At 36.6% G+C, this 24,694-nt stretch overlaps 1 protein-coding gene across 1 annotated transcript in view; it reads left to right on the top strand.

The window, feature by feature from the left end:
• LOC133842320 (homeodomain-interacting protein kinase 2) overlaps positions 1-24,547 on the top strand; it is a 48,404-nt gene extending 23,857 nt beyond the window's left edge. Inside the window, 10 exon segments of the mRNA XM_062275371.1 lie at positions 8,562-8,797; positions 8,864-9,184; positions 9,251-10,002; positions 10,959-11,555; positions 12,277-12,503; positions 12,564-13,040; positions 14,076-14,724; positions 14,726-15,089; positions 16,099-16,462; positions 16,600-24,547. Coding sequence (XP_062131355.1) covers positions 8,562-8,797; positions 8,864-9,184; positions 9,251-10,002; positions 10,959-11,555; positions 12,277-12,503; positions 12,564-13,040; positions 14,076-14,724; positions 14,726-15,089; positions 16,099-16,242 — 3,767 coding nt within the window. The 3' untranslated portion in view covers positions 16,243-16,462; positions 16,600-24,547.
• The last annotated feature ends 147 nt before the right edge of the window (positions 24,548-24,694 follow it).

The following is a 24,694-nucleotide window of genomic DNA, read 5'->3' as shown; positions in this document are numbered from 1 at the left end:
CCCATTTCCGTCGCTCTTTGCCGGTTCTCGTTGTGCTTCTTCTGCTCCCCACTGCATCCGCTTACCATCCACATGCATACCTCAACGACATCCACTTGCATTGTGCAATACTCGACGCCAGCGTCGCTGCCGCTGCCTCTGCTGCTGCTGTTGTTGTTCGCCTTCCCATTGGGTTACTTTAGGTCATTGCAGTTGCTGACGTCGTCGTCAGCTTCTAATGCGCGCTTGAAGGACGCCGTCTAAAGTGTCGCTGCCTCAGCTACAACTAAAGCTAGAGCTGCTTCTCTTGTTGTTGTTCTCTTGCTAGTGGGCAGCAGACGGAACGCGTCGACCTCTAAGTGAGCTGCGCTGCTGGCGTCGTACGTTCGCATGGCACGAAAAGACCTTATAGAAATCCGCTATGAATAACGCTGTGAATCATTTGAGTAGTAGTTATTCGCAATTCTATCGGCACTCATTAGTTGATCTATAAATAGCAACTTTCACCGCGCATTAACGAAAAAGGCGACAAACAAAAAATAATGCAATGCAATTGAATACAAAATTTCCCTTTATGTTGCATTTTATGCAATGCTTATTTTTGTTATTGTTGTTGTTGCTGCTGTCAGCTTGTCAACTGCATGCAACATTTAACCAAACCGAAAAACAACGATCAAAAATAAATGAGCGCAGCGGCGCATTAAAAGACACAAAACGTCGACGTCGACGACGACGGCGACGTCGCTGCTGAAGCTTTCACATGATCCACATCATTTTACACACAAAATGTCGTCCCAAAAAACCTCCCACATTTCGTTCGCATGCGTTCCACACACATGCTTGCATGCGATGAGAGTGAGAGAGAGTGTGTTGGTGTGCATGTGAGTGAGTGTATCGTTGTATGGGTGTATTGGTGTGTGCTTTTACCTCATTTACGTTTATTGCTGCTGCTGACTGCGCTGCTGTCTACTGCTGCTCTTGCTCGTTTGTATGAAACTCTTAAAAATCATGCTGGCGTAAATCCGCGCAATTTAAATTTAAATTGCATTTGTATATTTCGCTCGCTCGCTTGCTATATAAGTGGAAATTTCACTGTTAACAATATAAAAAAATGCAAGCAGCACCAATATGTATAGCAAACGAGTAAAAAGCATTGCAAAAAAAGGCAACAATGCATTTTACTTGCTTTCCGTTTGCTGTTCGCATTCAATTTGTAATTGATTCTCTTACTTTGTCGTTGTAGTTGTTGTCAGTGTCGCAGCAGCAGCTGCTGTTGTTGCTGCTGTTAATGCACTCAGCAATCACAACAATGTGAAAACAAAATAAAACTTTATCGAAACAAAAACAAAATACATCGAGCTGAAACAAGGGAGTGTGAAAGAGAGCGAGAGAGTGCGTAGCTGCTGTTGTTGCTGTTGTTTATTGGCGTCATTAACAGCAGTCGCAGGCGCAATCAAGTGTGCAATGCAATTACACAAATGAACACGACAACAACAACAACAGCAAATACATTTTTGACTGTCTTTATTGAGTTGAGTTTGAGTTGAGGGAGAAGCTCAGCAGCAAAATGGCTGAACTTCCGATATGCAAAAATGTTTAGCAACATTGTTGCCGCAGTCGAAGATAAGTTGCGGTTGCTGCACTCTTTACTCTTTATCTTTGGCACTCTGCGGTTTTCGCTTAGGTGCGAGTGTGTGCGTATGTGAGTGTGTGTTGTCATTTAATCGCCTTTTTGGATTTTCAAGTTTGAGCTGGTTTTTTTTATTATTTATTTGGTTGTATTTATTTCAGTTTGTTGTTGTGAAAGTACATAAAAGGCATGAGTTGCTGTTGCTGTTGCGTTTACTTCTTTTTTTAGAAAGGCAATCGGCGACATTTTTGCAGCAACGTCAACATGCTGCTGCCACCGTCGCTTGTTGCCAAGCTGCCTGCCTGCCTGCCTGCCATTTTACCATTTCGTATGTGTGCCAGTTTTTTTATTTGGCATTTTTTGTTGTACGTTTTTTTGTACGTAGCTGCTTCTGTTGCTAACTGTTCTGCTCGCTGAAGTGTGCAGCTAACAAAAGCATGATGTATTGTTGCCTGTCGTTGTTGTATTATGTAAATGATGCTGCGCTTGCGTTCAGTGTTAAATATGCAGCAGCAAACCCGTGAAATATTCATTTGTCTCGAGTCAGACAGCAACAACAATGGCAGAGGCAAAAGCACATAACTCGCTCAACAGCAACTAAAACACAAACAAAAAAAAAAAAAAACTACAGCAACAACTAAAGCACATACAAAAACTGACAACGACAACAACAACAACAACAAGTGCAGCTCCCTCAATTATTGCTGTCTACTTTGACTGCAGCATTCGTTTGGCAACTTTCTCCCTTGTGTTGTTCTTGCACACGTTCTCTTGTTGACGATGTTGTTGTGCTTGTTGTTGCTGTTGAGGCTGCCATTTTGAGAGCGTGCGCTCTTTTGGCTCTTTGGCAACACAATTATGTAGCAACATTGTTGCTCTACATGTTGCTGTCTTTATTGCTCCATTCGCATGGAACTTTTCTGGCTTGTGCGAGAGTTGTTGTTGCTGTTGTCAGGTGCGTCGCGACAAGTGGGAAATGCTTATGCGTGCATTGCTCTCATTGCAACGACAAATATTTGCGCAACTTCCAACAGGCAATCTTCTCCCTGCCCAGTCTTGCACTTCTCCTCCTCGCCCCGCCCCAATCAGCAACGTTGTCAACATTCCTTGCAAGCCATTGTGTACGCTTTTGCCCCCGTTTACTTCTCTCTTTTTTTTTTTTTTTTTTTTTTCGGTCTCCCTTGTTTATTGTTTGCGCCCATTAATCAGCGCTCTAGTCGCAGTCAACGGCATTATTAAGTACGATACCATCCATATAACCTGTTGCTTCTGTTTTTAAATTGTTTTCGGTTTTCTTTATTTTTTTTTCGTTTTTCTTTCTTTTTGCTTCTCTTTAGCCCATTTCGTGCATATCTTTCCGCTTCCGTTTAATACTTTACGAAAAATAATGTATATTTATCGCATTTCTTTAAAGGCAACAACTTCCCTCACTTCCGCTGCGGTTTGCAACCAAAAATAACAACATGCAACATGAAATTCAATTTGCATTTTTTGGCCTTGGCTTTGCATGTGAATTAGCCACACAAAGTTTATTCACAATGAACTTTCTCTTCGCCTCCTGCTCTTTAATTACTCGCGCCTCTGTTTCCTATCCAAATTGATTCTTTTTCTATCAGTTTGTAAATAGTATTTAATCTTGATAGGAAATCCCACGCGGTTGGGGTTTTTTTGTTGTTGTTTTTTAGTACTATAAAGGTCGGCACGTGCCTTTGTCACAATCTGTCTATATTATGCATTTATATATTTATTTATTATACATTAATATCAAAAGCGCATTTAATTGCATTTAATCCCATTAGCATGCAGCTGTTGTTATTGTTGCTATCTTATAGCATTGTGCTGTTATATTACAATAATTGTTATGACAATATTGTTGTATAACTCTCAGCCTCAAAGCTTTTTCATTTAGTCGCAGTTGTATCACAATAATACTTACTTATTGTCGTAGTTTGCAATAACCGATAACTGACAGAGGGCAACAATACGTTACTATTTCTTCCCTTATTTGACCTGAATTGATAGCTAGAAAATGTGTGCGAATTTATAAAATAATATAAAGAAAAGTTGTTAAGGGGTAAGCTAGAGAAATACTCTATAAAGTCTGATTTATTCGCATAAATTGCAACCCAACATTTGGTATTTTTTAGCCTCATTAGTAATATAAATATAAATATAAATAAAAGTTGAATCATTTGCCTTGCGAAATATTCTATGAATTCTGATTTATTTGCGTAGCCTTTATTTTCAGTATATTTTAAAATATTTTTAAATTTACTATATAAATGAATAATAGAAATGAGTGATTTAGAAGCCATTTAATTTAATTACCAAGTCTATATTTCATACACAATAATTTATTTGAATGTATAATGGATGGTGATTTAGAATCTTGTATTTTAATTGCTAAATATACTGTATTCTAGTATATATAGTATATACTACACAGTATATTCTACACACTATTTAAATTAAATAATGAAAATACATATATGTAATTTAGGATATTTATATATAGTAAAATATAGTATTTATATATACTATAATTTATATACTACTATATATACAATATACTATTAATTTCACTCTTTCAAATAAATAATGGAAATATATATGTGATTTAGTATAATTTTAATTTACATGTTTTAGATTTAATATAATTTTCATTTTAATATTTCAAAGCTTGGCTCTACTAAATTTACATTAACAATTTGCATAGCTGTTCTTATCATTACGTTAAATATTTGTAGTCTAGCTACAAGTAAAGCGTTGCTTTTTTCGAAGCTTTCATTTTCTAATTCATGATAATTTGAATTCCCTTTTTTCAAGCCAAAAAGCTGCAAAATTCAGGCGTTTTCATCTGCCTTGCAAATTCAGTTAGTTCTCATTTGCATGACAAAAGTAACACTTGCTTTTTTGTAAATTAATTTACTGAAAGTTCTTTGTAATCTGCATTTTAAATGCTGGCAATAAATGTTGTTTTGTTGCGTTTGGTAGTTTTGTCATTTAATCTGCAGTTATTACCTGCGCACACATTTTGCAAATTGGCTGTAAATATTGGTGGCACAGTTGGTGTTGCGTCAGGATCAGGCTTTAAGCCTTGAGTCCTTGCTGCTGCCGCCGCTGCTGCACAAACTGCTGCCACGTGAAGCGCTGGTCTGGCCCCAAGGCCTCTGTGTGCTTCGCCTTCTTTGTCAGGCTGTGTGTTACGTGCAACACCCACACACAACTGAAGCAGAGGCAGAGGCAGCAGCGGAGGCAACTGCAGACCTTACCCTGCCATCTAGCATGTCATTGGAGGTGTTCCGCCTTTACAGTTGGTTGCCCCCTCAGTTTTTGGTTTATGCAACAAGCGGCTTCGTTTTGTTTGCCAAACTGCGTCACGTTGCAACGTTTGACGTTGGCTGCTGCAGCGACTGCGACTGTGGCTGAGATTTGCGTAAGCGAATTCGTTTTATTGTGCAACGTAACAATAAATATGGAAATTAATGTCAAACCGTTAGAGTTGCACACGCTGCTGAGGGAGAGCGGGAAGAGCGGGGTGTGGCAAGGCAAGAGTCGTAACTTGTTGCCGCAGTTATGAAGTGCAACGCTTTTATTTCTCTTTTGTTTTTTTTGTGTTACCACAACTATTGTTGCCAGCTGGCCTTTGCCATGTGAAAAGACCACGTGAACGAGCTTTTGCACCGTCGTTAAGTCCTTGCCATTGGCGTTGTCCTTGGCTTGCCTGCCTGCTCCTCGGCAGCCTGCAAGTTAACGTACTTAGACGTCCATGAATATAAAATACCCTAAGCTCATTAAAAATGCTCCATCGAAGGGGAGTTTAGGCTATACGAAATTGTTAACAGTCAAGAAAGTTTAGTTCAGTAGTTGTTTGAATGTTTTATCTGCCGGCGTTCTGTCTGTCCATAGTTATAAACTTCTATATCTCAGTGAATGTTAAAGCTATTGCTTCAAAATTTAGAAAGTTTATTACTATGCACTAATATCACACAAAGTTAATAGTAAATTATGGAAGTCAAATCTAATTTGCCTGGAAATTAATTGAAAACAACTTGCAAGAAAAGTTGATCAAATAATTCGGTATATTTTGGTAGAAAATGTTTATATTCAACGTAGTTTGATTACTATTCGTTCCTACATAAATGTAAGCCAGCTAAAAACTTCATCAGCTTTGGTTAATCTTCTTCTTGTAAGTTTAGTTTTAAATATAAAATTCCAGATTACTTAATAAATTAATAAATATAATACTATTAACAATTTTGACAAATTAAGCAAATAATATATAATGTAGTACACTTCAAATTATATTTTTATAATTGATATTTCGACGTCAGAATTTCATAACGATTTTTCTAAAATATCTCAGATATTCAACAAAAATGAATGCAAGCATTAAATGGCTTGCTTTTCACAGGGTATCAATCAGTTCATCATCCTTAGCTAGAACAACTTAACATGTTTCTTTGAATGTGACTCAATTGCCAACAGCTTTGTCCGACGTTTGACCTTCCCTGAGCTCTTCCCTGCCCTCTCTCCCCCTGCGGCGTCACTTGCTTCTCGTTTTGTTGAAGTTACCTTTCAATTTCGTTTTTTAGCGTTTCGATGTTTTGTGGCATTTGCTCATCGGGTTTTGCATAATTTATTGCATTTAGTTTTCATTCGCTCTGCCATAAATTTCGACTCACATCCAAACTCCTCCTGAAACTATATCTTACCTCTTTTCATCCGTATTCGTAGTTTAAGTGCTTTGGCGTCGCGTGTGTCCTTAATTTTAGTTTTGATTACAACTGACCAGCGTTTTGTTCGGCACGCTTTATGTGTGTGTGTGTGTGCCACCGGCATCGGCGGTCGGTCAGGTTTGCTTGCCACACGATAACGACCTTCAATGCCCCACCTCCGTTCACATCGTTGCCATATAATTTCCGAGTAAGCGCGTGGGTTTGGCTGCCTTTTTATTATTATTTTTTCCGTGTTTCTCTCTGTGTTTTCTCTGTGTTGTTGTCCTGTGCGCTATTTTTATATCTTTTTCGCATTTCGTATTGAATGTCCTCTGTGACGCAAATTAATTAAATTATGTAATGCGACAGGGTGAAAGGAAGGTGAAAAGGCAGCTACTTAACCAGTTCTAAATTTAGCTGTCAAAGCACAAATTGATGCATATGAAAGGCCATTGACAGACGCACTTCATTAGGAGTATTGTTCTGATTGAAAGGTTTCCATTTCCCAATTCATCTTCAACCCGGAGTGAGTTGAAATGTGAACGCATGCTCATTCCTTGAGGGCAGATTGTATGTCGCTTTTATGATTAAGAAATGTGCGTTTCTTGGAATTCCTGCGCAGAGGGAAAGACTTGCACTTTATTTATTAATTATCATTCCAGACATTGTGATAGGAAAATGTATTTTGAAAGTCTACTTTTACGTGGGGGAATTCGAAGCTTAAATTACTCTGATTAAATAAGTAATAAGTACTGAATTTATTCGGCACATGCTGCATCAGATGACAGTTCAGGTTATCTTGTTAATTAATGAAATTGACATACGTTTAAGTGTTGTTGGAGATGTTAATAAACAGAGTTATTAAGACAATACTGACAAATAAGAAAGCAACAGAAGAGTGAAAGCAAAACAGCTCGGTATTACCAATAAAATATACCAAGTTAATATACCAAAAAGTACTAAAATATACTGATATCTCTATCTAGTATATCAATATACTATTACTACTACTAGTACTACTACCGAAATTATAGATTACTACTAGTACTATAGACTATTACTACAGAGCAATAGTATTGCTTAAAAATGTCAAATAAATATACCGCAAAAATACTAAAAAATATTGAAAGTTATATTTCGTACATATATATACTACTAATACAATAACAGAGCAGTATTATTGCTTAAAAATGTCAAATAAATATACCGAAAAAATACTGTAATATACTAATAGTTCTATTTCGTATATCGATATACTGCTACTACAACTGGTACAAATAACTAACGAAAAAATATTAAAATATACTGAAAGCTATATTTCGTATATATGTTGATATACTATTAAATTCAAAATATTCCAAAAAGCTCATAAGATACCAGACTGTCAACAAAGCAATTAAGTTCCATATGACTTACTTCTTCAACAACTTATGAGATTTCCAGAAGGTCACCTTCCTTCCGCCTGTTACATTCATTTCCTGTTGGTACAAAGTTTTAAAACATTTTCACCCTTTGCTTTCCGGGTAAAACAAGTAAAATATAACTTTTGCTATAATTGTTGAATGTTTCTACACTGAACAAAGTTGGCGTCTCAAACATTCAATATTATATTTATTTATCAATTCACTACGATTCAAACCGAATGCATTCAAGATGATTGCTCTTGGATATCGGCAACAATATGCCATCATTTGCATAGGTAAATATACTAAGTATGTATGTGTAGATATGTATATGTAGATACACTCGCTACTACGACGCTTCCTCATTGAAATTGCTTTGTTATTGTTCTTATTTGTTATTGTTATTATTATGATTGTGAGTTGTCAAGCGGTCGACTGTTTGAATTGGCCAAATGCGCGTTGCTGCAATATGATTTTCGCGTTTTTCTCTTTGTCAGGGCGTTGACAAGACAACGCATCACACACAGATACAAATGTATCTGTAGCCGTATCTATAGATATAGCTACGTCTATAGCTGCTTTTGGAATGAGACAATGTCCGATTGCATTCGAACTGTCGGTTCAGTAGCACAGCAAACGTTGGGGGAAAATTGCCTGAAGCAGCGACAGGAAAATTTTTCACAAAACAAAAAAAGAAAACTTTAAAATAAATTTAATTTAATAATGATATCCTTAGTGATAAGACGCTTATTGAAGCGAGGTAGCCAAGAGCTTAACTATTAAAATGAAATGGTAATTAATTGAAATTTTCTTTTTATATGATTTTTCTAGATTGCGATTGCGGCTGCGTGGACTCGTACAACGGCGGCAGCGTTGAAATTGGTCACGGCCAGGCGGCACAGGAGGCGGCAGCCCAGAACGTAGTCAAAACGGCGCACGCAAAGGTCGCCACATCCGGGGGGCATGCAAATACGCAGCCCCCCAGTAAACGTTCCAGCAGCGGCGCCGATGGCGACTATCAGCTGGTCCAACACGAGGTGCTCTACTCGCTCTCCGCCGAATATGAGGTGAGTTTTGTGATTTCTTCTACTCACTTTACACTTTAAACTAATTGAAAAATCTTGCTTCAATAGGTGCTGGAATTTCTGGGACGCGGCACCTTTGGCCAGGTGGTGAAATGTTGGAAACGCGGCACCTCCGAAATCGTTGCCATCAAGATTCTCAAGAATCATCCATCGTATGCGCGACAGGGACAAATTGAGGTATCAATTTTGTCGCGGCTTAGTCAGGAGAATGCCGATGAGTTTAATTTTGTGCGTGCATTCGAGTGCTTTCAGCACAAGAATCACACCTGCCTGGTCTTTGAGATGCTCGAGCAGAATCTCTACGATTTTCTCAAGCAAAACAAATTCTCGCCGCTGCCGCTCAAGTATATTCGACCCATCTTAGAGCAGGTGAGTAGTCAAAAACTGGAATATTCTTTTGGAATTCTATAATAATTTTATACTAATTTATTTTAGGTGCTGACTGCCCTGTTGAAGCTTAAGCAACTGGGACTGATTCACGCCGATTTGAAGCCGGAGAACATTATGCTGGTTGATCCAGTGCGTCAGCCGTATCGCGTTAAGGTCATCGACTTTGGCAGCGCCTCGCATGTCAGCAAAACTGTTTGCAACACGTATCTGCAATCACGCTACTATCGCGCCCCCGAAATCATCTTGGGTCTGCCCTTCTGCGAGGCCATCGATATGTGGTCTCTCGGCTGCGTCGTCGCCGAACTTTTCCTTGGCTGGCCTCTGTATCCGGGCAGTTCAGAGTTCGATCAGATACGCTACATATCGCAAACGCAAGGTTTGCCCACGGAGCACATGCTGAACAGCGCATCGAAGACGTCGAAGTTCTTTTATCGCGACGTCGACTCGACGTATCCCTTTTGGCGTCTGAAGACCACCGAGGAGCATGAGGCAGAGACGAATACGAAGAGCAAAGAGGCACGCAAATACATTTTCAATTGTCTCGACGACATTGGCCAGGTGAATGTGCCCACCGATCTGGAGGGTGGCCAACTGCTTGCCGAGAAAACGGATCGACGCGAATTCATTGATCTGCTCAAGCGCATGCTGACCATTGATCAGGAACGTCGTCTTACGCCGACGGAGGCGTTGAATCATAGCTTCACGAGGCTCACCCATCTGGTTGATTACGTTTACTGCAACAATGTGAAGGCCTCTGTCCAGATGATGGAGGTGTGTCGTCGCGGCGATTTCCACACGTAAGTAGCAACAAATTAAATAGGAAATCAATTGATTGCTAAGCAGCATTATGAGAGGAGTTCAAATTAATATGAATATGAGATATTAAATAGCAAATGATACTAGGAAAGCTTTATAAGAAGTTAACAATGTTAAATTATAGATGCCAAACTTTTGTCTTATACAACAAACATATATTTTATTTATGTTTCTGTTCAAATTTGGTAAAAAAATTTAATTGAAACCTTCAGCTTCTACGTAATAGTATGTAAAATGTGATTTTAATTATATACAATTCAAATGCATTTGTCTAAGGCAAAAACAATGAACTAAAAATGATTATATTATACATTATGCTTTATTTGTAATATTCTTTTTGTTATTTTTAAATTGTATTATGAATCTTGATGCTACTTTATATATTTTAACAATACTTATAATTAAAGCAATTTGACTTTTAACATAATCTGTAATATCTAGCTATTTAAACTGTTCAATATGATTTGAAAACTTGGGATTTGAATGACTGACCTGAACTAAATAGATATTAACCAAATATAATGTGAAATGATATGTTAACTGTAAAGTTTTACTCAATTCGAAGCTGTATTAACAAAACCTGAACTATTGTTAAAAGAGACTCTTAAGCTTTGTTGCCGAAGACTTTTGAACAATTAAATAAATTTGTATATATTCTACGTTAACAAGTTTCTAAATATGAAGTTTGACTATTTTAAAGTCACATTATAAAAATGCATTTCTTCTTTTAATATTGTAACAAGTATCTATCTAAGGTTCTTATTTAAACCTTGACTATTTAAAAGTCTCATAAAAGTCTCATTATAAAATGCTCTAAATATTCTGATTGATAGTCTCTTTATATAATGCTGCTAAGTAACTTAATTGAATAACTTCCCAATAAATTGTCTTTGATTTTTCTTTAATAATTTATTAATTATGTCTCTCCCTTTTGCAGAGTGCAACCCGCTCCCACGCTGGTGACCAACTTTGTGCCGAGCAGCACCGACAATATGACCTTCACCATCAACAACCAGCTGACCAGCCAAGTGCAACGCTTGGTACGCGATGGGCGACCAACTTTAGCATACGAGGGACTCTATCAGATCTACGGTGGACGCAATGTGGCACGGCAGTATCCTCAAGCACGCACCGATACGTTCCAGCATCAGCTGGTGTCCAATATACTGTGTCCGCCATCGTACCAAGCGATGCCCAGTCCCACCAAGCATGTGGTCGTGGGCAGTGCCACAATGCAACCGCCGTTGCAAGTGCCGCCGCAGCAATACGTGAATGTGCCGGTGCCCGTGTCCATGGTGGAGCCGAGCTCCGGGCAGCGCATGCTGCTCACGAATCGAGTGCAGGCAAGCGGCGTAGCATGGCCGCAAACTGGACGCCAGATGGCATTGGTGCCGTCGTGGCCGCAAAATGCGCCAGCGCATTCATTGATCGTGGACTCGACGCCGCTGTTCAACGTGGAGGAAATCTATCCGAAGCATCATCTCAACTTGCCACGCAACGATCTCAAAAAGGAGTCGCCGGCGCATCACCTAGCGTGAGTATCATAAGAGTTAATTATAATACCCGCTACCCGCTCAGGATTAGAGAATAGAACTACAGTATTTTTTATTTATGGTTGCGATCAGATTAAAATTTGTAGAAGTTATTTGAGAAACACATATTGCAATCAAGTCATATTGGCTTTGGTCAGATAGTCAATCTGGTATATTTTGTACTCTATGGTACATTTGGAATGCCGATATTTTCAGTATATTTTAGTATTAAAATATACAGAATTAATATACCACAATTTGGTATAATTTAAGAATAATACCGCATCTGTTTAGCTTATATTAAAAATGGATAGCAGGTATCTCATAGTCGAGTACACTCAAATGTAACTTTCTAACTTGTTTATTCCTGGTTGTGATCACATTAAAAATTGTATAAGTTAATTAAGAAATTCTTATCAAAGAAAAAAAGACTTGTCTGATATGGTATATTTTGAACTAAATGGTATATTTTGAATATAAATAGATACATATATATATATATTTTCGGAATATTTTAAAGATATAATTCTATTAAAAATAATTAGCGGGCATCTCACAGCAGATATATGGTATATTTTAGTATTTTTGCGGGATATTTTTGGTATATTTTTAGAATATCATTTTATAAAAAATAGGTAGCGGATATCCCACAGTTGAGCATACTCGACTGCAGTTTTCTAACTTTTTTAATGTTGTATTAAATAATTTTCATTAACTTTACAGCAAAGGCAACTCTTATCGCGTGCCGCGTCACGAGAAGAAGGAGCATCAGCAGCTGTCGCCAGTGAAGAAGCGCGTCAAGGAGAGCTCTCCGCCGCATCAGCAGCGCTATCAGCGTGCCACACACGTCTCGCCGCAGTATCATGCGCATCACAATTGCAACTATGGCGGCGGCTATGGCGCTGGCGCTGCCGGCGCCGTTGTGGCAAGTTCCGCTAGCTCAGCGAGCAGTAAGTTTCCAGTATTAACTTCCTAAAGGAATACCTTATTAATTCACTATCTTTTCGTAGACATTGTCAACTCGAGCAGCTCGTCGAGTTCGCATCATAATCACGCACCTGTGGCACATGCCCCACATGGCAGCAGCAGCGGCAGCAGCGCCTACAATGCTGCCGGTCATCACATTGTGGTGAATCAGTGCAGCGGCGGCTCCGCAGTGGGTTCCGCTGGGTATGCGCCACCGTTGCATGCCCATCAGCCACACGTGAAGCAACCAACGATCACCATACATGACACGCCCTCGCCGACAGCGGTTGTGGGCGATGTCATTACCATTTCGGACAGCGAGGATGAGGGTGGCGATGTGCCCACCAGTGCTGCAGTGCAGCCAATAAAGCAGCGTGCGCATGCGCAGTCCCAAACGAGCAGCAGCCTCATGCAGCAACAACAGCAGCAACAACATCAACAGCATTCGAGCAGCAATTGTCGCAGCAGCGCGCAGCCATTGCAACATGTGCAACATCAGCAGCAGCAGGCGGTTAATTATGGTAATGCCCACAGTTCCACAGCAACAACAACCACGACAAGCACCACAGCAACAAGCACAGGCAGCAGCTCCAATGCCAACAGCAGCAGCAATAATAATCGCAGCAAATGTAGCAATAATCTTAATAATAACAGTAACAGTAATAATCAGCAGCTGGTCGGCAGCGGAGCTGGTCATCATAGCCATCATAGTCACCACCACAACCACCACCACCACCACAACCACCACCAAAACCATCAGCAGCAACAGCTGCAGCAGCAGCACGGCAGCAATGGCAACAGTAGCAATAATAGCAGTAGCAATAACAGTAGCAGTAACATTAACAGTATCGTTAACAGTAACAGTAACATTAACAGTAGCAGTCAGCAGTTGCCACCGCCGCCGTCGCTTTCGTTGCCCAGTAGCAGTAACAGTAGCAATAATCATCATCATCATCATCACCAACAACAGCAACAACAACAGCAGCAACATCAACTGTCGTCGTCGTCTTCATCGTCGTCGTCGTCAGCAGCAACTGCTACGTCGTTGTCGCTGGGCGGAAGCGGAAGTGGAAATGGAAATGGCAATGGATTTGCTGTTGCTGCTGTGCTCGACTCTCAGCAGCAGCAGCAGCAACTACTACATCAGCAACAACAACAGCAGCAGCATTGCTATCAGCAGCAGCCCAGCTCCCACAACAGCAACAACAACAGTCATCACACCACTTCCAATTCTGCTTCCACTTCCAACCAACCAACATCACATCATAACCATAATAACCATCATCATAGTCTCACTGCCCCCGCCCCCGTCTCCGCCTCCATTTCCGCCTCCGCCTTATCCTTGACCAGCACCACAAGCACACAATACGGCACCAACACTGCCAATCTTTCCCTCTCCCAGCATTCCCAGCTAACTGGCCCCGTCTCAGTTCCCGCCCCCGGCCCTGTTGCCCCTGCCCCTCTCACTGTCCCTGGCCCAGCTCAGTCTCAGTCGCATCTCAGTCGTCATAAGCCAACGCAGCACGTCCATCTAGTAATTCCATGCGTTACCGTAGGTGATCACGATCCGGAGGATGCACGTCGACGTCATCATGCCGCCAACGCCACAACAGTTGCCGCCAGCAGTCCCAAGCATCAGCAGCAGCAGCAACATCATCATCATCAACATCATCAGCAGCAGCCACAGCAAGTGCAACCAGCGCAACAGACACCGCACTATCAACCGCAGCAACCACAGCAGCAGCAACCACAACAACAGCAGCAATTGCAACAGCAGCCAAGCATCAAATATGAGCCAGGACAATCGCAAAAGAAACGCATACTGGCCATGGCCCAAAACGAGTGCAACTATCAGCCGCAGCCACAGCAAGTGCAACAGCAGCAGGTGCCTCAGCAACAGGCGCCGCCTCCATCGCAGCCACAGCCGGTGGCCAGCTTGCCGCATATACCAACCAAGCAGGAGCCCGCCGAATTCTATCCGGAGTACTCACAGCAGCAGCCACCGCCACCGCAGCAGCAACAGCTCGACACCAAGCGCAGCAGCTGGGCAGCCAGCTCGAGTGGCGGCTCTGCAGCCATGCCATTGGCGCATCCTAAGCGCGAGGCACCTTCGGTTGCCCCGGTGAGCTATGTGGCACCCACTGTGGCTCCACCTTTGGCGCACTCCAAGAGCAGCTCGAGTTCGTCATCGTCGATCAGCGCTTTGGGCTGCTGCCGCCGTGGCTGCCAGCGTTGGTCCGCCGTCGTGGGGCGCCCCTCAAGTGTATCGCCAGCCATCGCAACCGCCACCGGCTAGCGTGGCGGCACCGTCTCAGGCGCCGGCAGCTGCACCGCCGCCGCATCATCATCACAGCAGCCACAGTCACCATCATCATCATCAGGCGGGTACGCCGCTGGGCGGCTCACCGTCATCGACAGCCGCTGCGGCGATGCTGCAGCCGGATATCTACGCACAGGGCGACATGTATCGACGTCCCACCGTCTATGTGTCCCAGGCCGCGCCCACTTACGCCTATGCGAATCGAGCGGTCGTTGCACCGCCGCCAGCACACAACAGCTCCAGTCGACAGGTGAGCGATGAAATTATTACTGAATTATAAATACATTTGATATTATAATATACTATGTGCAGCTTAGAAGTTCCATATATTTAAATACCAATATTAAAGTATATTTATTCAAGTTCGATAAATAAAATATTACTAGTTAATATTCAGTTTTATGTTTGATTTATGTAATTCTCATCATATTCTCTCAATTAGAGAAGTTTAAATATAACTTCAAAAACTAAATATCATAATGAAGGACATTTAAAGTTTTACAAAGCTTCCGATCTGTAATAATATATTAATATAGAAGTTATATTTATTCAAGTTTGATTAATACTAGTTGAATATTAATAATCTCAAGCACCAATGATGTAACAATGCGTATCAATAGTTAATAATTAATTTAGATTCTTATGTATAGCATGCCTTCATCCGCATATTTCAATGTATGCCAATCTCTGAGTATAGAAGTTACGAAACTCAAAACATGATTCACTTTGAATAGTGTTGAACCTCAGAAGAATAATGTACATAACTCTACTATCATACTTTTCGAAGCTTTAATTTCAATGATTACGAAATACGATTACGTTGACTTTTCTACTTTAACAGTTTAATAATGAAGCAAATAACAATAATGTAAAGGATATATAGATATAATAGATTTTTATGGGAAGAATGTACTCTCAATAGCGATTATTTATTTTAACTATTTTCGTTTTACTATTAAATTTGTGAAAATATAGAGCGTTGTTAATATACCATTATTATAATAATATAATTGGTAACATATACGTAACGTATTTTCAAGGCTTTTATAATTTTAATAAATTTTGCTTATAATCACGATTTAGTATATAAATACAGTAATATATAATATTATCTAACCCTTGAATGCAGGAGTGTTCTTAATATAATAATATTATTGATTGAAAAGTAGTTTCTTTTCTTAGATGTATTTCTATTTCTTTATTTTTCATTCTTTCTAATTTTCTATTTCTAATGTGATTTATTTGTGTCTGCCTTGCAGGTTATACCATCGCATCCTTTGCCGGCTCACATCCAGATACCGACGCAATACAGCCAGTTTGGACCGTTGAGTCCCGCCCAGGTAGCTGCCAGCAAGCATGCGGCGCACTTTGCGCCAACTAATATATGGTATGGTGCTGAGTAGCTTGCAGGGTGAACGGGTTGACGAGAGGATGCCAGACAGACACAGAGAGAGAAAGAGAAAGAGAGAGAGAGGGAGAGGCCAGAGCGAGGCAACAGCGACCACTATTGAACACAACAACAACAACAAGAACAACAACAACGACCGACCACACAACAACAACCAACCATCTTTCTCAACACTAGAACTCCATTGATTGATTGATTGATTGATTGACGCTCGAGTGAGTCGCAAATGCCAGAGATTGATGGCCAATTAAGGCTTAATTCAGTTTTTGCCTTTACTTTCTTTGCCCCCTGCTGCTCGAATCAATCGATTTTGCTAATCAAGTTTTTCTTTTTTTTACGGTGTTCTCTTTAGATCTTTTATGGCCTCGGCTGATGGTGGCGACGACGACAATCCCAACACAACGGAGGAGCAAGAACAGTTGCAACAGCTGCAGTTAACGCAGTGTTGGTGGTTTATGATGCTCATGCAACAGAGCATCATACACAGCAACAACAACAACAACAACAATAGTAGTGGAAGCAGCAGCAACAACATGTTGCTGGAAGCAGCCGCTGCAAGAACAACATCAACTTCCGGCAGCAGCAACAATCGCAGTCAAAGTCGTCGCAAACGTTAGGCATCAAAACTCTTCTCGCAACCCGCTTGCCAGCGAAAGTTTATCTTTTTTTTAATTTCGTCAATCCACAACAAGATTGTCGATTATATTCAATAATTCGATGCATCGAATTACACAAATTGTAAACAAACATTTTTAATTAATTTAAATTTCAAGCATTTTGTACACGCAGTTTGGAGTGTAAAGTGCATAAACAACAACAACAACACACATACACATATGTAATTACTACATACAAATATAAGCAACAACAACACACACACACTCGGACCTTGCAACAAGCAAAGGGAAACTCAGAAGAACACTTTCTATACACATTACTCGTATGGATTTTCGAAAATAACAAAAAAAAAAACCTAAAGCGTTTCATTATGTGTGTTGTATATTTTTTATTAGAACTTCTAAGTACATGCATACTTATAGATTATACGGATATATATAGAGATATATATGATACAATATAGAGTACTACAAACCTACATATTAATGTACAACCTAATCCTAATACAACTACAACTACAACTAATCTAATACTACACATAAATAATGCAACAAATTATATGATTAATGCAACATGTTTCTGTACAAAAAAAAACACAACAAGAAGTAATGCAAACAGTAACATCAACAAAACAAAAACACCAACAAATACTTAGTGCAAAAAGCATAGAACTTTTTTTAGACTCTTTTTAGCAAGTACCTCATAAAAAAACAAAACGAAAAAGAAAAAAAATCGAAAACACGAAGCAGCAACAACAACAAAAGAATAAAACAAACAAATAATGTTATGCAAATTGCCTTTTACAACAAACAATATTGTATATTAAAGAATAAATAATAAATAACTTAGTGAGATAATCAATGATATGATACCGCAAAAACCTTACTAGCAATCAAAGCATACATTACATAAATATATATATATTATATAAAGAATAACAATATTTGTAGCGATAAACCGTAGCGATATATCTGATAAACAACTGATAACTGAACATTGCGATATATTATAGCTAATAATACAATATACATAGATACTTGTTTTTTTTTTAACATACATACATATATATCAAAACCAGCCACACACACATACGCACTCTCATAGATCTGAACTCCTCCCCCACCCCTAAAAGAAAACGCAATAGAAGAAACATGTAAGAATGAAAGAAAAATTAGATGCATTGTAATTTAGTAATAACTAACTATTAAAATAATTAATGATGGATTTTAAAATGTCAGGTCAAGCGAATTACTTAGAAAAACACATAAAACAATTCGATGTTAACTTAATCGTCGCTTTGTGGTTTAATTTCTGTATTTATATCCCTAACAGACTCTGCGTTTAAGTAAATGAAAAATGAAAAAAGGAAATCACAAGAATTATGAGAATGTTCACTAAAAAGTACAAAAATGGCAAGCAATCTAGCAAATAATTGAAAGAGTTATAGGCTTTTAAAAGTGTGTTTCTAATTTCTAATCAATAGTTTAATTTTCTCTGTATGTGTGTGCGTTTATATTTTTTTTCATCTGTATTTTTTTTAAACACTTCTAAACGCAGAGATTTTATTTTATACTTTGTGTATATAGTGCATAAACCCTTGCTTATTACTATTATGATTATGATTACGATTATTATATATATATATAGCGATATATGCTACACATACAATACATATTTAATGATATACTACTATCTACCTATATATATATATCTATACATATTGCATAATGTTCTTGTTAATTAGGTTTCTTAAAGTATTTTGTAGTTAATCGTAAAACTTTGTCTCTAATTCTCTACATTTTTTTTCCCGTCATGTCGAGTCTTTGTAAACCCTTTTTTTTTGTTAGTGTTTAGAATTGTGGGCACTTCCTATTATGATGATACTAAAAAACCAATCTAATCGAAAAACGAAAATCCCAAAAATACACACACACACACACACACACGTTTCAATGTACCAGTTTGTATGGTGAACAAAAGATCCGTTTTATTATTATTGTAATTAAATAATATATGTATAACGCATGAATATGAATATGATAATTAATCAGCTGTGCACGAAACAAGAAGAAATCTTATATATATATATATACAACTATATTGCAAAAACAAAAGCAAAACAAAACAGATCTATTTGAAAGTCTAGCATATAATTATTGTGATGTAGTTTTTAAAAATCGATGCAAATACAAATTGAAAGTGTCGGAATTTTTGTCCTTGTCGTAAATTAGCCAGTAACGAAATTAACAAAACGATAAAAAAAAACAAAACCAACAAATTACAAATTATAATTACAATTACAAACTACAAATTAATTATATGTATAATGTGTAATCGATACCGCTTATAATGCGGCTCATATATGTATATGTAATTGTATATGTACTAAATATAAACAAACAAAAATTAATATATGTTAACTATTTAGTACACAAAACAAAATGACTAAACAAAAAAGGCAAACCAACAATTTTATTTCATTTATTGTATACTTTTCTTTGAAATCGTTTCAATTTTTTTTAAACCTTTTGTCGTAGAGAATAAATAACGAAAGCGTGTTTAATTAGCAGCTAACTAGGCAGTAAATAAGAAACGTTAGTGTTGTGACTATACGAATAATCGTACATACATACATATATATTACGCGATAACGATCTAGCTATAGATATGATATGGGTATATACACATAAATATATAGAATACCAATTTCTGTTTTAGCAGCTGTGGCAACTATTAAAGTTAGTCCAAAAAAGCAGCTGCTACAAATTTTTTGCTTGCTCTTTTGTTTAATTTCACGTCTTTTATAGTTTTTATTGTTGGTTCTTATAGGTGTGTGTTTTTTTATAGAAATTTTATGGACCATTAACAACAACAACAACAACAAAATGAAATAAGGAAACTTGAGGCGATAAAAACATATGTCGTAAATCTAAGCGTTTGATGTAAAAGCGAACTTGTCGTTTATTTGATTGTTTTCCTTTTATAAATATACACATAAAGTATACACTACTATTAATTAACTAAAGTATATTATATATATATGATTAACTGATCAAGTTTAACGATAATAAACTTCAATTTCTACTCAATGTTTTAGAGAAGCAAACAAAAAAGGAAAACAGAAAAAAAAACAAAATCGAGAACGCTTTAAATGTAACAAAAACGAAACGTTAATAGACTTAAACAAAAAGAAAGGAAAAAAGGAAAAAAATGGATATAAATAACATTCACTAACTAAACTTAAATACACACATACAGACACAGACATATACATATACATGCATACATATATATCGTTTGTATTTAAGAGACAAAAATTACATTTTAAAGATCAACAATGTTTTAACTGTGTAGCCTTAAAATCAATTTACAAAAACAAAACAAGAAAGAAAAGAAAACTAATCTATGTATAATAATACCAACTATATAATCTATTATCGAAAACACTTAAAATCCAAAATTGATATGGATATAGATCTGATTTGAGCAGATCAATCGTACAATATTTTGCTATGTATTAAATAGTTGATTTGCCTTTTACTTTTTAATTATTTTTTGACACTTGCAATTTTACTTTGTATTCTAAACACACACACACAAAAACAGATGCACCTTTTTTTTATATTGTATACCATATAAACATAGCCACAATACATGCATAACTTACTATTATCATAAACACAATTATAATATATATATTTACTTATGTCCTCAACAAAACCCAAAACCATAAATACATATATCTATTATTATCGAAAGCATAAATCTTTTTGTTTTTTCTTATCATTTATTTTCATTTTTGTAGTCATAAAAGAAGCTAATCAAAAGTTTGAACAAAATCAACAAGAACAACAACAAGATGATGAAGAACAAATACAACATATATCCCACCAAATTAATTTTAAAACAAATAAATAGGGGCAAACAATTAAATAATAATATACTATTATATATATTTATCAGACGAATATTGTGCAATATTAGTGTATGAAATATTATTATTATTACTATGGATTTTCCCCCCCTCAGTGTTTTCCTTTGACTTATCGAGGCTCTAGCTGCAGCTAAATACATACGTTTAATTATTTAGTTAATGGTAAATCAGGTTTCTGTAGTTGCCAATAGATTGTTAATTGATCATTTCCAAAAAAAAGAAAAAGAAATCCCAGCACTCTCCAAAAACAAATCCGAGACGGATACAATCCTGAAAGTATGCTATGCTAAAATCAAATTTGGATCGATTATAATATAAGTTGTTTGACCAATTCAAAGACGAACAATTAATGAGCTTTTATAAATAATTTGTGTCGCTTTTGAATGTGTTTCATACGCAAGTTATGTGCATTTATCAAGCAATGAGATTAACCACAACAGCAACAACCAACAAACCAACAAGAACAACAAATACCAATAATAATTTATTAAGTAAATGCCACGTATAAGTAAAAAATAATTACGAGTAGTTAGTGTTTAAAAAACAACAACCAAAGTGAAACACAACACACAAAAAATAAAAAAATTTCTGGATTCGTCGTATAATGAAATGCATGGATCGAAGCGATTATAAACAATTGACGCTGACAAACAAGATTGATAAGAACCCGTCCATAATTAGATTTTGTTCGTTTAACAACAACCACAAAATAAAAATAAAATATATAAAATAAAGGGATAAACTGGAAATGAAAAATTCCAGAATTCGATGCAGCTCTCTAGACACTTAGATAATACTTAGTCGACGGGTAAATTGATTAGAATAAATTAAATATAATGGTTATATACATTAAAAACAAATATATACATACATACATATTATAGAAGCTCTCTCTCTTCGTGTTTCTTTTGACTTCAATTCCACTTAACTAGCTGAAAATAAAAACTTAAAATTGTGGTTCGGATTGATATTAGATGTTTTAAATAACTAACAACAAAATTATGAATTCTAAGTACGATATATTTATACATATACACAAAGAAAGAAAGCAAAATACAAATACATATTGAACAAAAAAACAAGAAGAAACAAAAAAATGGTAAAATTTATAAACATAAATATATACACTATATTTTATTAAATACAAAATATTTCGAAAAGATTAAACATAACCAAAAGATAAAATGTTGATGTGTGAAATTTATAAGACTAGCATATTTCCTACCTAACAATATACGTTATAATGAGATATATATATACAAAATACAAAATATGATAATTAATATGATAAATAATGAGCAGCTAGAGCTGAAATCATACGCATTCTCACGATTATAAACTAAGATTAAAAACCTATATTGAATTTAAACAAAAGCGTCTAACAAATTGATCGTACCTTTTTGCTGATTTAAATGGAAAGATAATGTAACACACATACACTTAGATATATGTATGTGTTCGTAATTAAATTAATATGTATTACACACATATATATTTACGAGTCATAGTCAAGTAACAAACAAACAAAATGAAAATAGATGATGGCACTTTAATGGGATTTGCTTTTTATAAACGAATGTGTATGTGTGTGTGTGCGTGTGTGTGAGTGCGTATGTATTTTATATAGTATTAGTGTCGTCTTGCGCAGTTACAACTAAACGAAAACAAATTGAAATGAATTTAAATATTGTATTTTTATATGCGAACTCAAATCGATTACAATAGCCAATAGATCGTAGTTAAGGAAAAGAACTTCTCCTTATATAGCAGGCATTATATTATTATGATAATTATATATGTATAATCGAGGAATCTTAAGAAAATAATACCAAAGACAGATAATCAAAGCGCGCACATAAGAATTTAGTGTTAGGATAACGGATATTGGATAACGGATAACGATCTTTCTTTGGGCACCAAGTCATATATATATTGAATACCTACCACATCATAGAATACCTTTATCATCATCCATATTGTGTGTACTATCTATACGGATCTGTGTATCTCTCTTTTTAGCATAAGATACAAGATGTTAATCCTAAAACGGAACGAGTTTCGAGAGTTAGAATTTAGCTTTTAGCTGCTTGGGTTAGACAACGAATTACCGGGCAAAGATCGGGGCGAAAAACGATTGAACTTGTACATTCCCTTGAGCCTCAACCCCTCCGCCTAATTAATAAATAATTTCGATCACCAACGATGCTGATTGGCGATCCTTAAAGATACTTATGTGTAGACTTAGTTGTTGGATCGCCGTCAGCAAAAAACCCTTTAAAACATACATATGAAATGAAGCGATTTTTTGTGCCGTGTTATACCTAATCACACACACACAATCACACTTAACAAACTTAACTAACGTAAATGATTAACAAATTGACATTTTTTGTATCTATCAATGTGTACTGAATGTTTTTACTTGGTGTCCTTTTTAATGCGAGCAAAAAGCGAGAGAGTCTTAATCTAATCTAAAGAAAAAACGATTAACGAAATACTTATATATATCAAAAACCAAGCACACCGATACATTTAGCATTGTACATGATATGGATATGGAATATGAATATGAATAAGTAAAAAGTATGTTTATGTATGTACTACTAACCAAAGAGTTATACCTAAACTTATCCAGATAATATGCGTACCTTTTTAAGCAACTAATTCAATGTTAAAAAAAACAAAACAATTGTGAAATCTTTGATAGCAAAACGAAATGATAATTAATTAAATACAATATATAGAGAGTACTTACGATTACGATTACGATTATACGAATTGGGAGTACACCGTCTCAAGACCAAACAAATTGTAACACAATGAGCCGCAAAATATTTGTATTAATGAATGTATTCCCCCCAAAAAACCCTTAACTGTTCCCATACCCCAACCTGAACCCCGAATACAGACCTATAACAATCGAGTTCCGATTTCAAAGCTAACGTTAACGATAATCTAATGGTAAAAAAAGGTAAAAACTAAATGGTAAACCTTAAACGCGTTTAGATAATTGATAATATGATTAAGAACTTTTGACTTTTATGGCTGTTTAGAGATTTTATAATACATATACTAATTATATATATATACGAATACAAACATTTTTCGTAAATTCTTTATTTACATTCATACTCACACACACACACACATTCTCATACTCATATTCTCATCTTTGACACATAGAAAAATACGTTTTTTGTGCTCCGTAATTCGATTCAAAGAAACAGATTGAATCTTTACGGTGCAGTCCTCAAAAACTCACATCAAATCTTACACTATATGTAACTGGTTTTCGGCAAATACAAAAACTCTGGCATGATAAACCCTCCGCTCCAATACGATCCTTCTCTATGGCAGATCGAGAGCGTTTTTTTGTAGCGATTAGAGAACAAAAATTCAAAAAGAAAAAAGAAAACAAACGAAAATTGTGAAATTTAGTGTCTTTACACTTTAAAGAGTATATACAAAAGAAAAAGAGAATAAAATGGAAAACTTAACTAAGTATAATTGAATGTAGATGGCGCAAAATGCCGATATTCGTATAAGCATAACTAACACACTCACACACACACACATACGTACACATAGTAAAGTGAAACAAGTACATATACACTCACAATTACACCAATTCGAATGCGCGAATAAATGAATCAAAGAAGAAGACGCATACAAAATTTAATGATACTCGTACATATGCCTAAAAGGATAAACGTGTAGTAATCTACGACAACAACAACAACAAAAACAACCACAAAGAAAAAACAAAAACATTACAAAATAAATGTCTATATATTATGTATATGGAAAATATAAAAATACAAAACCAAAACATATAAAACAAACTAAAAAAAAAAACAAAATACAAAAAAAAAAACAGAAATATAAAAACAAAATT

The sequence above is a fragment of the Drosophila sulfurigaster genome, chromosome 3 (assembly GCF_023558435.1).
Source record: "Drosophila sulfurigaster albostrigata strain 15112-1811.04 chromosome 3, ASM2355843v2, whole genome shotgun sequence".
Taxonomy (NCBI): Eukaryota; Metazoa; Arthropoda; class Insecta; order Diptera; family Drosophilidae; genus Drosophila; species Drosophila sulfurigaster.
Note: the sequence above shows the minus strand (reverse complement) of the source record. Positions and strands in the feature narration are given on the sequence as shown.